The sequence below is a fragment of the Peromyscus leucopus genome, chromosome 13 (assembly GCF_004664715.2).
Source record: "Peromyscus leucopus breed LL Stock chromosome 13, UCI_PerLeu_2.1, whole genome shotgun sequence".
NCBI lineage: Eukaryota > Metazoa > Chordata > Mammalia > Rodentia > Cricetidae > Peromyscus > Peromyscus leucopus.
The window spans coordinates 63,260,611-63,275,448 of record NC_051074.1 but is presented as its reverse complement, the minus strand read 5'-3'; the positions used below and the strand labels follow the sequence as shown (position 1 = coordinate 63,275,448).

At 44.0% G+C, this 14,838-nt stretch overlaps 1 protein-coding gene across 3 annotated transcripts in view; it reads left to right on the top strand.

The window, feature by feature from the left end:
• The window catches only part of Mfsd6 (major facilitator superfamily domain containing 6), an 80,854-nt gene extending 66,377 nt beyond the window's left edge, over window positions 1–14,477 (top strand). For 2 of the 3 annotated variants that reach the window (XM_028886742.2, XM_028886750.2), the window contains exons 4-7: window positions 7,199–7,360; window positions 8,409–8,507; window positions 9,656–9,936; window positions 12,418–14,477. In XM_028886742.2, the coding sequence (XP_028742575.1) occupies window positions 7,199–7,360; window positions 8,409–8,507; window positions 9,656–9,936; window positions 12,418–12,621 (746 nt within the window). In that variant the 3' untranslated portion in view covers window positions 12,622–14,477. Of the gene's footprint in view, window positions 1–7,198; window positions 7,361–8,408; window positions 8,508–9,655; window positions 9,937–12,233; window positions 12,259–12,417 lie in introns of all 3 variants that reach the window. The other variant, XM_028886759.2, reaches the window with a different exon arrangement.
• The last annotated feature ends 361 nt before the right edge of the window (window positions 14,478–14,838 follow it).

The window sequence follows — 14,838 nt, the reverse complement described above, 5'->3', positions numbered from 1 at the left end:
TACATTTTCAGAATTGAGACTTCATCTTGATGGACTTTTCCTGTGATGGATATGTAATGTCCTTCTTGGCCTCTTTTGATTAATTTTAGTTTGAAGCCTATTTTGTTGGATATTAGAATAGTAATACCAGCTTATTTCCTAGGTTCATTTGATACTGTGAGGTAATGTTTGTTTTTGAAGTTGATGTGTGTTTCTTGTATGCAGCAGAAGGATGGATCCTGTATTCGAACCCATTCTATTAGTCTGTGTCTTTTTTATAGGCAAATTGAATCCATTGATATTAAGAGATACTCATGACCAGTGATTGTTAATTCCTGTTATTTTTTGGTTTTGTTGGTAGTGGTGGCAATGTGTTTTCCTTCTTTGGGATTTGCTGATGTGAGATTATCTATTGTCTGTGTTTTCGTGGGTGCAGCTAACTTCCTTGGGTTGGAATTTTCCTTCTAGTACTCTCTGTAGGACTGGATTTGTGGTTAGGTATTGTTTAAGTCTGTTTTTGTCATGGAATATCTTGTTTTCTCTGTCTATGATGATTGAAAGTTTTGCTGTGTATAGTAGTCTGGGCTGGTATCCATGGTCTCTTAGTGTCTGCAAAATGTCTATCCAGGACTTTCTGGCTTTCAGAGTCTTCATTAAGAAGTTGAGTGTAGCCGGGCAGCAGTGGCACACACCTTTAATCCCAGCATGGGAGGCAGAACCAGGTGGATCTCTGTGAGTTGGAGGCCAGCCTGGGCTACAGAGTGAGATCCAGGACAGGCACCAAACATACACAGAGAAACCCTGCCTCAAAAACAACAACAAAGAAGTTGGGTGTAATTCTGATACGTCTGCCTTTATTTGTTACTTGGCCTTTTTCTTTTGCAGATCTTAACATTCTTTCTGTATCCTGTATGTTTAGTGTTTTGATTATTGTGTGGCAAGAAAACTTTTTTATTTTTTTGGTCCAGTCTATTTCATGTTCTGTAAGCTTCTTGTACCTTTATAGGCATGTACTTCTTTAGGTTAGAAAAGTTTTCTTCTATGATTTTGTTGAATGTATCTTCTGTGCCTTTGAGCTGGAATTCTCCTTCTTCTATCCCTACTGTTCTTAGGTTTACTCTTTTCATGATGTCCCAGATTTTCTGGATGGTTTGTGTTAAGAATTTGTTGGATTTGATATCTTCTTTGACTGATGAATCTATTTCTTCTATGATATCTTCAGCACTTGAGATTCTGTCTTCCATCTCTTGTATTCTGTTGGTTATGTTTGCATCTGTAGTTCCTGTTCATTCCCCAGATTTTCCTTTTCCTGAATTCCCTCAGTTTGTGTTTTCTTTATTGCCTCTCTTTCAATTTTCAAGTCTTGAACTGTTTCCTTCACCTGTTTGTTTTTTCTTGGCTTTCTTTGAGCAACTTATTGATTTCTTCCAATTTTTTGTTTGTCTTCTCCATTTCTTTAAGGGAATTTTAAATTTCCTCTTTAAGGGCCTCTATCATCTTCACCAAGTTATTTTTAAGATTGTATTCTCCCGCTTCATCTCTGTTGGGATGTTCAGGTCTTGCTGTTGTAGAACCACTAGGTTCTGGTGGTGCCATCTTACTCTTTAGTTGTTGAATGTATTCTTACACTGTCATCTACCCATCTGGGTTTGGGGTCATTATAAGTACAAGTGTTGATTCCTCCTCCAATTGGTGCAGGTGCTGCCTGTGCCTGGGGGGGCACTGATGCCATTGGGGATAGTGGTGGAGTGGCCTCGTTGCAGGACACTTGCCTGCTGACTGTCTGCTGGGGCTACAATCAGTTTTTAATTTTCTTCTTCTCTTCTTCTTCTTCTTCTTCTTCTTCTTCTTCTTCTTCTTCTTCTTCTCCTCCTCCTCCTCCTCCTCCTCCTCCTCCTCCTCCTCCTCCTCTTCTTCTTCTTCTTCTTCTTCTTCTTCTTCTTCTTCTTCTTCTCTTCTTCTTCTTCTTCTTCTTCTTCCTCCTCCTCCTCCTTCTCCCCCTCCTCTGGCAGGCTTGCTATTCACCTTCTGTTTTCTTTTCCTCATGGACCTACAGCTTTTCCAGTATGCCTTACAGTTAGTTATGTCTGACCAGTACAAAATGAAATACTACCTCTCCACCTAGTCCATAAGACTTCCCACATGCAATCATCCCTCTTTCTTTGGATGCTGAAAGCTGGGCTGATGGGGCATTGAAGAGGCGTCTGCAGCTGGGTCTGTGAATGCCTGTGTGATGCACAGCTGCTGACCCTCCGGTCTCCTGCCCACTGGACTCCTCGTGAGCAAGAATATTACTCAGCAAAGCTGGGACCCCGAGGGTTGTTTGTTATGCCAGTCTGTATCGTAACAGTTGCAGGTACCTTCTACTGCCTGCCCAGCGGAGGCCTTAGGAAGAGCACTTTCCTACCAAGGCTCATCAGATTGAGCTTTCAGAAGCTCTCCTGCTCCCCACAATCGAGAGACATATGCTGGACCAAGTGAAGCATTGCTTCTGCTCCTCCATGGGAAGGCCTGCCACAACCAACGTTCTGAAACAGGGCTACGAATCGTCTCTGTCTTGTTCAGTGAGTGTACACACAGGGCTAAGGAATCATCTATGACTTATACAGTGAGTGGCCACTATGATTTGATTTCCCCCAGCCAAGCAGCACTGTACAAATGTCTACGTAAGCAGGGATCTTCCTTTCTTGTACATTCCGTTTACTGCAGTAGATCTCTACTGTGGGCCAAGAGAGAACTGTTTGGAAATAGATGTTTTAGAATATTGTAAGAATTCCTTGGGCATATGGAAACTTTGCAACATGCATGTTATGCCAGCTCCTTAGGGAGGAGACAAGGTGATAATATTCCTTTCTTAGCAAGCTAGATCTTTGCTTATGTGTGATATTACAAGCAGAACCCCACAAAGCAGTTTAACTTCTGTCAGTCCTCAAGCAGTTATTGTGAAGCCGTTTGCTGTAGCGTTTACACACTCAGACACCTTATTTTGCTGTAGCGTTTACACACTCAGACACCTCAGCTTGAGATTCCTTCTGCTGCTCTATTGTCCCTCTGACCTTGAACAAGGCTAATCTCTCTGTGCCCAGCTTTCCTCTTGGAAAATGTGGGAACACAGTTCCCATGGTTTGGAGGAATAAATGAAAGTATACGGAAAACAGTGAAATTTCTTGTAGAGAAATTTGCAGTAACAGTACAGCTAATGGAATTCTTACCTCCATATCAGTACAGACCAAAAAGTATGAAAATATTATTTCGTCTCATGAGGCCTCCAAGCTAATCCTGACCGGCCCCAGTAAAGCTAGGGAGGACCGAGGCACTAGACTTGTGTACCTGTGTGGTCTTTGGGAGTCATTCATTGTCACCCAGCATATTTATTAAACATCTACTGTGTGATTCGGTGATAATTACTATCAAAGGCCATCAGTACATTTATGACAAATAGCCAAAGAAGGGTGAACATTGTTCTAGCAGAGTCCATCTGTGTGGCTGCCCTTGTCACTGCTGCTACTTGGAAAACACATCTTTTTACTTTTGTATAATCTAACAACATGGTTATATAATCTTTAGGGATTTAAAATTTTGTAACCCTTGTAGAGAGAATGCTCAGTTATTAGGGGCCTTTGTTAGCTAATACCAGACAACAAATTCTAAAAGTAATTTAAATATCTGTCTGAAGTTATGCTGCTGGAAAATGCTTTACTTCTCTTATAAAACAAAATTTTAGGGGTTGGGGATTTAGCTCAGTGGTAGAGCGCTTGCCTAACAAGCACAAGGCCCTCGGTTCAGTCCTTAGCTCTGGAAAAAACCAAAAACAACAACAAAAAATTTTAGAAAACACAATTTTTGAAGGAGGAAGGTGTGGGGGGACGGGGTAAGAGGGGGAAGAGGGAAAGATGTGAGCAGGAGACGTGAGAGAGAAGTGTGTAGGTTACTGTTCAAATATTTTTGTGTGTAACCAAGCCCTTATACATAGAATAGTTCAAGACTTACATTTAATCTAAAATCACAACCAAAAATTTAATTTAATGTTGTGTTCACATACATAGCCAAGCATATTATCTACCTCTACTTACAAGTCCTGGAGCTAATGGCTTAAACATAGTCATCAATAAAGTTAACCCACAACCATTTGATATAGTTGGGATCATTGAAAAACATTTCTTAAAGATGAATCAATTTGCATTCTACTATTGAGTTTTGTTTCTCAGTATATTTCTGAATTTTATTCTAGTATTACTCATAAAAATGATATAGGCATCTGAAAAAGAAGTCAACACCATCTCTAATAATATAAATGAAAATATCCCCACTGTATACTACTACTGTGTCAACATTCATAGCTGAGACTCGGTCTAGGCATTATTTAATTCTAAAAAGACTGACAGTATCTACAGCATTACTGTTGTTTAATCAGACAAAGCAAATAATTTTTTAAACATCTGTGGAAATTAAGTGTGCATACTATCAATAACCATTCAGTCCATATTTCTAGTTAAAAAACAACCTAGCCAGGTTCAGGATGTAGCTCACTGATAATGCTTGCCTAGTGTGTGAGAAGGCTGGATTTAACCTCCGCACCACCAAAAACAAAATAATAAAAAAAAACAAAGCCCCCACAAATCTACTTCTGTGAAATGATGACTGAAGCGTATGTGAGAAACAGGGAAAGGATTCTAATGTTTCTAAGTTAGTGATGAGGCAGGCATATAATCTAATGTGAGCGGTAAACACAGTTTATTCCTTTCTGGCCCTCCTTGAAGCATGGGCAACCCACACGACTTTTTTTATTGCATGCCACACATTGCAAATTAAGATTCACCATTTTGGTGCTGAACGTAGTTGTATTCCTGTAAATACAGATTTGCTTCTGAGATATGGCTGAATTATCTGGAAACAGCACAGTCCTGCTAAGTTTTACTTTTAAGGTGCTGAGGTGAGGCTAGATCATGACCCCCCAAAACCCTCCAGTGTTCTTTCTTTGAATCCCAGGGATAATGTGTTTTCCAATAGGGCCAAGCTGAGGACTCAACATTTCTCCAAAGATATATAAATGGCCAATAAACACCTGAAGGTGCTCTGTACTCTGGCCAGGGATGTGAGTCAGTACACAGTGAGGCACTGATTAGAACTGCTACTATGAGAAGAAAAATATTTAAAAAGTTCTGGCTAGGAGGCAGAGAAGCTGGTGAACTTGTGGATGTCTGGGGGGCGGGTCGGGTCAGGTGGTGCAGCTGCTGTGGGAAACCACTGCTCTAAATGTTAATGAAAGCTGCCCGAGCCGGGAAGTCCACTTGTAGCTGTATAAACACCACTATCTACTTGATGATACTTAAATATCAAGATTTAAACAATATTATTCATAATAATCCAAATGAGGGAAACAACTCAGATACCATCAACAGAGGAACAAAACATGGCATGTTGCAATGGACTATTATTAAGCCTTTAAAACGATAAGAATTCTTTTTATATTAATTTTTGTTTTTGACAATTTCCTACACGTATATAATGTGATTATGCTCGCTATCTTGTGTCTTCTCATCTCCCACCTATCACTGTGAACCCCCCAAACCTCATCTCCACCAGTCCCCTTTTCCAGGGTCATGACTTTTGGTTTGGTTTTATGACACATTGAATTTACTCAGGACCACCTATGTGCCGTTGGAGCCGGGAGGGGTCATCAGTGGGTCCACAGCGGCAGGCAAGGATTCCCCTCTGCCCGCCAGCACTCCTGACTGTCAGGGGCTCACTCTTGTGCAGAACCATTGTATTCACAGCAGCTGTGAGATCAGGATCGCCATCGCTGCGCCTGTCCAGGAGACAGCATTCTGCAGCCCTGCTCCCTATCATCTGGATCTACAGCCTTTCTACCCTCTTCTGCAGCATTTCCTGAGCCTCAGCAGGGTGGTAGAAATGTCTTATTTAGGGCATGTTATCTATTACTCACTCTCAGCACTCTGTACCCCCATAGTCTGCATTCACTACCATTCACCGGGAAAATGTTTCTCTGATGAAGGATGACAGTAGCATTTGTCTTTGGGTATAAACACAGATATTTATTGAGGCAGCTTGACACTGTGCCAGTTTAGCTAAAAAATAGAGTTCATTTGCCCCCTAGGATCTAGGATCTTCCCAACCATGGTTTTTACTTATTTATTTATTTATTTATTTATTTATTTATTTATTTATTTATTTATTTATTTATGACCATGTGCATAGCACCAGGTTCCCCTTGTGGATCAGGACCCAAATCCAAACCAAGAGCGGTTGGTTACCCTCATCATAGTAGTACCACTGCCGCACAAGTGGGCACATCTTGCTTCAGAGACTGGACTCGTAGATCACAGGGCTCACGGCTGGGTACAACTATTAACATTTTCTCCCCAGCAGCTCGTGTAGCATCTCCTGGAACCTGAAAAGGCAGGGAGGAGGTTTTCAGCTCCATCCCAACTTGATTTTTCTCTTACATGCCTCTCAGGGGTGCAGTGAAGGACGGGAGGTACTGAACACAGGCTACAGTGTGGACAAATCGAAAGGACAAATACTGTTATGACGGGGCTGGAGAGATGGCTCAGAGGTTAAGAGCACTGACTGCTGCTCTTCCAGAGGTCCTGAGTTCAATTCCCAGCAACCACATGGTGGCTCACAACCATCTGAAATGAGATCTGGTACCCTCTTCTGGCCTGCAGTCATACATGCTGTATACATAATAAATAAATAAATCTTAAAAAAAAAAAAAGAAAGAAAATGCTCAGTTACAGAATGAACTCAAAGAGCACCTTTTAAAAAAAAAAAAAATACTGTTATGACTCTACTCACGAGACCCAGAATATTCACATCCGCGGGGATGGAAAGAACGGTGCTTGCTAGGGAATGGTCTGAGGGGTAAAGCGTGTGATGTTTTTAAGATGATAAAAAAGTTAAAGAGATAGAGAACAGTGATGTATATACAACACTGAGTGTACCTAATGCTACTGAACTGTGTTTAAAAATAGTTAAAATGATTATCAAAATGTATGGGATGCTTGTATGAAATTCTCAAAGCATGAGAGTACTATATTGAAATGATACAGCTATTATGCACATGTGTTTATACATATGCATAGTGTATCTGTATATTATAATAGTAGGTCCCTGGTTTAGTGAATCATCCACATTGCAGGGAAGTGTGATGAGGGGTGGTGAGCAGCCACTCACTCCCACGTCTCTTCTTCTGCAGGAGTCACACATGCAGCCATCTGGGCAGCGTGTATCTCTTACCTCAGTGCAGCTGTTCCCCCTGAGCTGAGGACTTCTGCCCAAGGCATCCTGCAAGGCCTCCATCTGGGTTTGGGGAGAGGATGTGGTGCCATGATCGGAGGCGTGTTAGTCAATTACTTTGGTAAGAATAACTTTTCTTTTGTTCCTTTGAGGAAAAATAGTTCTCCCCCCGCCCCAGCTATGCCAGAATTCCACTTCAGTATGCCTATCCTTTTTTTTTTTTTTTTTTTTTTTTTTTTTTTTTTTTTTTTTTTTTTTTAACATTACATGGTCATCATGATTGTAAAGCACATTCTTAGGTCGGGAAGATGTTTAAAGCTGGCTCCTAATTCGGTCTTCTGGCAGACATTATTGAAACAGCGTAGAAACCTCAGGGGAGCCAACAAATGACTGAGCATGTGTGCTTCAGTTGGGTCAGGTGTCCTACACCTGCTGCTAACGATAACAAAGAAATAGAATTCATGAGCCAGGCGGTGGTGGCCATACCTTGAATCCCAGCACTCGGGAGGCAGAGCCAGGCGGATCTCTGTGAGTTTGAGGCCAGCCTGGTCTACAGAGTGAGTTCCAGGACAGGCTCCAAAGCTACACAGAGAAACCCTGTCTGGGAAAAAAGAAAGAAAGAAAGAAGGAAGGAGGGAGGGAGGGAGGGAGGGAGGGAGGGAGGGAGGGAGGGAGGAAGGAAGGAAAGGAAGGAAGGAAAAAAGGAAGAAAGAAAGAGAATCCATCATAGTCAAAAAACCTTAACTATTCACTGATGTACACAATCTGTACATCCCAATCATCAGACCTCTTGTTGGAAATACGGGGACTGAGGCAGATTACTTTATTCCCGGGGGGTTGACTGCTCTGTCTTCTGTGCAAGGCGCAGTGTGGGAATTCACAGCACTGTTTAAACTCCGCTGTTCCAACTGCACAGAGAGTGGTCCTCACAAAGACAGCACCACCGAGTATCATGTGGGGATGGAGGTTACTCGGACAGCCCTTCACTGAGCAGAACCAGCACCAGGGACTCCGGATGCCACCTTGTGCTCTCCCATTCCAGGGAGCTCACAGAAGGGCACTGACTCCGCTCAGTGAAGCCGCACTTCCTTTACCCCGGATGTTAAACTGTTAAAGGTGGAAGACTTGCATTTCCTGGAATTACCAGACCTGCTCTGCTTGTTTTCAAGGGGCTGCTGCGACCTTCCGAGGAATTGGCATGGCCTGCCTGGTGATCCTCCTGCTGTTTGCCCTGATCCAGTGGCTGGCAGTGCCGGACGAGGAAGAAGGTGAACATGTCCTCTTTCCTTTCTTTTTTGGGGCGAGGGCAGAGGGCTAAGGGTTTGAAACCAGGCTTCTATATGCAACCCACACTGGCCTTGAGTCTGCAGGGTGACCCCGCCTCGGCTCCATGCTTTCTTGGTGGTTCTCTGAGACCCCGCTGAACTGTGAAAAGCTGGCCTGCAGGAGACATGGTCTCAGTGGTGTCCGGGTGAACTCATGGTAGAGATGACGCCTGCTGTGATGAGGAGACTGGCCTCTGAGCTGACTGGGGCTTTCTTGGTTTTGTTTTGTGCAACAGTGCAAGGTGCTGTGGACGCATGAGCTTTGACCCTCCCCAGAATTCTTAGGAGATTTCAGATTTAAGGCGAATGCATGTAAGGCCATATGATAATTTACTACTAGGGATAGGGGGTGCTCTTATTAATCCCTATGCCTTTACCTTCATTAAAATATGGTCTGTTGATGCTTTTCCTGAAAGGCATGGCCTTTCTTAAAATCATCATACAGAAAGGAAGAGGGGCTGGGGAGGTGGCTCAGCAGGTAAAGGAAGCTGCTGGGAAGCCTGAAAACCTGAGTTCCATCCCAGGGACCCACACAGCGGAAGGAGAGAACTGACTCCTTCAAGTGTCCTCTCTGGCCTTCACATGTGTTCTGTGGCATCCCTGTGCCTACAAGTACCACACACACAAAATAAATAATAATAAAAAAAAAACTGTTTTTGACATCTGAGTTGTGAGCCTAGCTTTTAACATCTGAACCCCGATTTAAAAAATTAAATGGGGGAAGGCTGTATCAAATGTAGATGGTGTGAACAAGTGCCGCAAAGCTTTTGGTGACAAAGGTCAATGGTAGAATGCACATGTTCTTGGTTACTCTGTGGCCCAGCACAGAGCTGGTCATCTTGGAGTCTCCATCATTCCCACAGCACTGGCCTTGGGGCCTGTGCTACTTCCACTAAGAGAAAACATGGCTTGTTACAGAACCTCAGAGGAGTGTTTGATCTCACCAAGCTTCTCAGGAGAAAGGCCGGTCTCCGGCTGAGAGCACAGCATCCTAGGTGTACACCACAATGTCAGGATTAGTTTATTTTCCCTTTTGTTTTAAATATGTAGAAAACTCTGAAAATAATTTTAACATCATTTTTTCTCTCTAGACAAGACAATGTTGGCAGAAAGGATTCCTGTTCCCTCTAGTCCCGTTCCCATAGCAACCATCGACCTGGTACAGCAACAGACAGAAGATGTCATGCCACGCCTTGAGCCCAGACTTCCACCCAAGAAAACCAAGCACCAGGAAGAACAGGAGGATGTGAACAAGCCAGCCTGGGGGGTCAGCTCTTCTCCCTGGGTGACCTTTGTGTACGCCCTCTACCAGGTTAAAGAGATGATTCAACTGACGAGAGACAGCCGTGCGTCTGAGATACAGCCTTTGCAGGTACCGTCTGTGGGCCTTGTCCGCTGCTACTCCTTCTTGTTCATCAAAACACACAGAAAGCTTGGTGGGAAACAGACATGCAAATAGAGGGTTTTCGTCATCTGGGATAACTATCACACAAATGTTCACCAGGTCCCACAGGAAGAGAATTTGTTTTATGGAGCTCAGAAAGTCTTCACAGAGGAGTTGATGATTCTAAAGAAAAAAAAAGTAAATTCCAGCTTTGCACACTTATGTTTCAGTGGTAGAAAATACAATTTGCAACCAGAATATCCAGAATTCCAGGGGGATCATTACACAGACCAGCTGCTAAATTAACCCACTAACGTCTAACATCCCTAAAGGAGCAGTCTTTCCTGAGATAAGCCCAACGGTATTCATAAAATCAGCAATTATATAACCAAGGCTGCACCCTGACTCTGGAGAAGGAATGTGGCCTCTTTGAACAGTTTCACCAAAGCAGCAGATCTGCTGTTCCCTTGTTATATAAATCTTTCCCTTTTCTCGATAAGTAATGTCAGCTTTATAGTTACTGTGGCTTAGAGGACCCAGAGAAAGGCATTTGAGATGACTCAGTGGGTAAGTGAACCTGTCGCTATGCCCGATGATCCCTGGAATCCACAGAGAAGAAGGGAGAAAGCTATTTCCCATAAGTTGTCCTCAGACTTCCAAATGCACTCCGTGGCACCCTTACACACACTATAAAACAAACAAACAAATAAATGTGATCTTTAAAAAATGACCCATGTAGCTGAAGATTTCCTGTGTCCTGGCCTGCTGGCAGTCAGGACAAATCTCTCCCACTCGCGTCCCCCAAGTAAACACAGACTTATATTACTTACAAACTGTATGCCCGTGGCAGGCTTCTTGCTATCTGTTCTTATATCTTAAATTAACCCATTTTTTATTAATCTATACCTTGCCACGTGGCTCATGGCATACCAGTATCTTACACCATGGTGGCTGGCAGTGTCTCCTGACTCTGCCTTCTCCTACCCAGCATTCTCCTCTGTCCTTGTCCCGCCTACATCATCCTTCCTGCCTGGCTACTGGCCAATCCACGTTTTATTTATCAATCAATCATAGCAACATATATTCACAGCATCCAGGACATCCCACCGGAAACCCGGAGAGAGAAAAATAAGGTTTCCCTTAGCACTAAAAGGGAAACAGTAACTTCTTTTTAAACAGTCTGACAAGCTACAGTGACCAAAGAGCTGGCTCAGCAGGTAGGACTGTCTGCGGCTCTCGTAAAGGACCCGAGTTTGGTCCCCAGCATCCATGACGGGTGGCTCACAGCTGCGTGAAGGAACTAATGACCTCCACGGACACCTGCACTCATGTGCAGGAACCCATACACCAACACACACGCATTCACATAATTCAAAATAAAAACAAGTGTTCACAAGAGAAGCGGCAGACTTTTCAATTACCGTAATGCATCTTGGCTTTATAAACTAACTGTGAGGTCATTGCATGCTTTTACCAAAACTGGTAGCCATATGCATGCCCTCTGCGCAAAATCCTCCTAACTTGTTGATGGAGCCAGGACTGGACCTGAGAGATGGAGGGACATCTGGAAGCTTCTCTGCCTCAGAGCATCCTGAGAAAGGATGCCCTGCTACTGAGAGACAATGCTTTCACTACTGTGTGAACTCATCGCCATTTTCACAAGATGCCCAGTACCTACGCAGCATTAAAGCTTGCTTTTCTCCCCATTAAATTAAATTAATATTAATTAAAATAAGAGTCAAAATCAATAAGAACTAACAGGTACGGTATAGTATTGTTATGAAGTAGTTACGTTCAGAACCACAGGAATGAAAGAAAAAAATTTAATTCAACTGTAGGAAATGGAAGTGGGGAGCATCAGTTGCTAATGATCACATTCCCCGACTTGTACGATCATTGAGGCATTTTACAAAACTGTTCTCAGTTCACTCCCCATTGGCCTCACAAAGCATCTTCCCATTCCCTGCTTCGTCCTACTCAACTTTCCGTGCTTATTTTGAAATCCCATGTGTACATTAGGCCTTCTACATCACGGGCGTTCTTTGCCTGGCCCTTGTTTATTTGCTACTGGACAGGGTCTCCTGGCCCTTGGCTACTGTGGTCTTCCCAGTGGCTGGCACTCAGGTGTCCTATGGCTGTGGCCCCATGACTTTCCATGAAGTGGAGCACTCAGTAACTGTGAATGCAAGTTGTTTGCCTGGTAGCGACAAGAACACTGATAACTGTTCCCTTCGCTATAAGACGTGTCTCTCACAGTGTTTGTGTTTTTCATGCGGCTCTGGCAGTTGCACATAGGAAAGGAAAGGAAAGGTAAGACTCTATCCTGTTTCTTCATGCATTGGTCCCTGAAGCGGGCTTTTCAAGGGATTGCTATGTGTTTGCTGTTTTTTACTTGGAAATATCTATAATGGGTCGGATTTATTCTTCCTCACACCATGGAACATCTGTTTTTGTTTTTTTTCCTTCCAGGGGACCAGTGAGAATCGGGAAATTTCTGCAGTTGGTGGAGCCCAGCGTGCCCCCTGTGAGACTCACTCCGACCCACTTAGAAGCCAGCCATTCCCTGACACAGCAGCATCTCAAACGCAGTCCAGTCCTGCTCACCCCAGTGCCGCCCCACATGTAGAGGAGAGGGGGGAGCAGCAGGCTCTGCCCACCGCAGGAGAACACTGAAGGGCTCCTGGTCATCGAGCACCCTGCATGGCACCAGGCACCTCAGCCAGGACACTGAGGGCAAGGCCCTCACCCTGGACATGCCTCCCCAAGGGGAGCACCGCACTGCATATGCTTCTAACTATCTAAATCATTACTGTGGAAACACACACACACACACACACACACACACACACACACACACACACACACACACACACGAGCTAGAGTACTTGCTGGAAAAGGGAAACCTCCACAGTCCTGTAGACGCAGAAGGACAGTGTTGGTGAGGACTTCCCCTCTTGGTTGGTTAGGTCCAAGCTAACACCTCTGCCAGGGTCTAGGAGTGGGGAGCAACACTCACACCAAATGAACAGGTCTCAAGGTGACCTGGGACATCATCTTCCTCTTCTGATTATTTATTCTAAATATTGGGTTCTCGGTGCAAAGCGAGATAAAAAGAGCGCATCTATAGACTTATTTGTCTTGAAGAAAGGCATTTTAAAAATTATAAGACATATTTAAAAGGGAACCAGATGGAAGTTAGTGGAACATACACTTTTTTTGTTGTTTAAAAAGGTTCAAAGTTTCTCTGAACCTTGCACATCTCTAGCAAATCTATTTTTATATGCACATGGTCTGTAACGGAAAGAGCTCCTGCACGGAAGAGCTGGCACCAACTACCACAGACTGAGTGGAGCTTTAAGAGGCCCTTGTCTCAATGGCTGTAAGGATGAGCAGAAGTGAGAGACTATTTCAAAGAATCCCCCAAAGTCACTCTCCTGAAACTTGACAAACGAGGGTTGACAGTGCAGACCCCACAGCTACAGCCGTCGCTGTACTATTTACAAAGAGCAGGGTAGGATTTAAGTGCCTGGGGGAGGGACACTGTGTTTGAAAGTTACATGTTAGGTCTGTTTTGTGAAGTTGTAAGTTGGAAGCCAGGAACAGGAATTGTAGGGACAAGAAGAACTCAGACTTAAACAAATCTTAGTATGTTCTTCTCCCCCAACGGTAGTCATACACTGGAACCTTCAGGTTTGGGCTAGCTCCACCTCTTACCACTACAGACAGGGGAAGTGTCCTGGGTAGAAAGGAGAGGCTTCTGGGAGGCCCGTGGACGCAGAATGCGCCATGTGTCCATGGCTGAACGAAGGGCAGTCATAGTGTGGATAGACATTGAGGATGAACCCGAGAGAATGGGTAGAGATGGAAGCTCACCTTAGCCTCTGACCCCGAGCAGACAGGATCAGCTGTACGTGAAGGCCTCCCTGGGAAAGGCCTCCCTGGGACAGCTCTGCCTGTCCCTGCATCTGGGAGGAGACCACAAAACCCAGCTTACAATGTCGGCAACAGTCAAGCAGGTGGTTATTTTTGCACTTGAACAGTACTGAACTGTCAATCACCACGACTCATTTTAAGTGACCTTTAAAATCAGATGTTATTTATTATGCTCATGTAGTTACTGAAGCGAAGTGGGAGCCGGGCCGGGCCCCACCTCTGAATGTACAGCATGTGGATTTGTAACTGACGGTAGGGAGCCGGAACCTTGTGTCTTGTGTTTACAGTTCTGACCGATTGCTTTGGAGATGCTCAGTGGATGTTGTTGAAATAAAAAGTAAATACCATTTTTAAATATTTCCTAAACGAAAAACACGTGACCAAATGAGTGGAACCTTCTGCTCTGTGGTGAATGACACCAAACTCCACACGCCTTTGTTACAAAATGTTTACTGTGAGCGTTGGTCCAACAATGCAGTGATTTCCAGCCTTTAGAGCTGACACCTTCATGAGTTTGTGGACTTTGTGACTTTTTCTTCCTGTCCTTAAAGTGCCATATACCACTTAAAAAAATATTAAAGTGAATTCGAATTAAACCTGATTTGAGAATTTTATAACCCCTCTGGAGCTCCCTGGAAACACTCAGGGGTGTCCAAGCCCAGGCTGGTAATCATTGCTGTAATGATTTGTCCTGTCCCCCTGGCCTGCAGGAACAGTGTTACCCTACAGTTCCATGTGAACCCGAATTGGTTCACTGTTATTTACTAGACTAATCCTTAAAGCCTTAAGAAGAGTAACGGTACATTCCAAAGGGCTGCACACCTGAAAAGCCAGCATCATGGGATGGTGTTACTTTACTATCCTAGCAACCTTGCTGTGGCCACAGGCCTTCCAGCATATTAGTGGAGCGCCTGCAGAAATGGAAGCTCATCCATGGTTAGTGACTGCTGTGTGCTG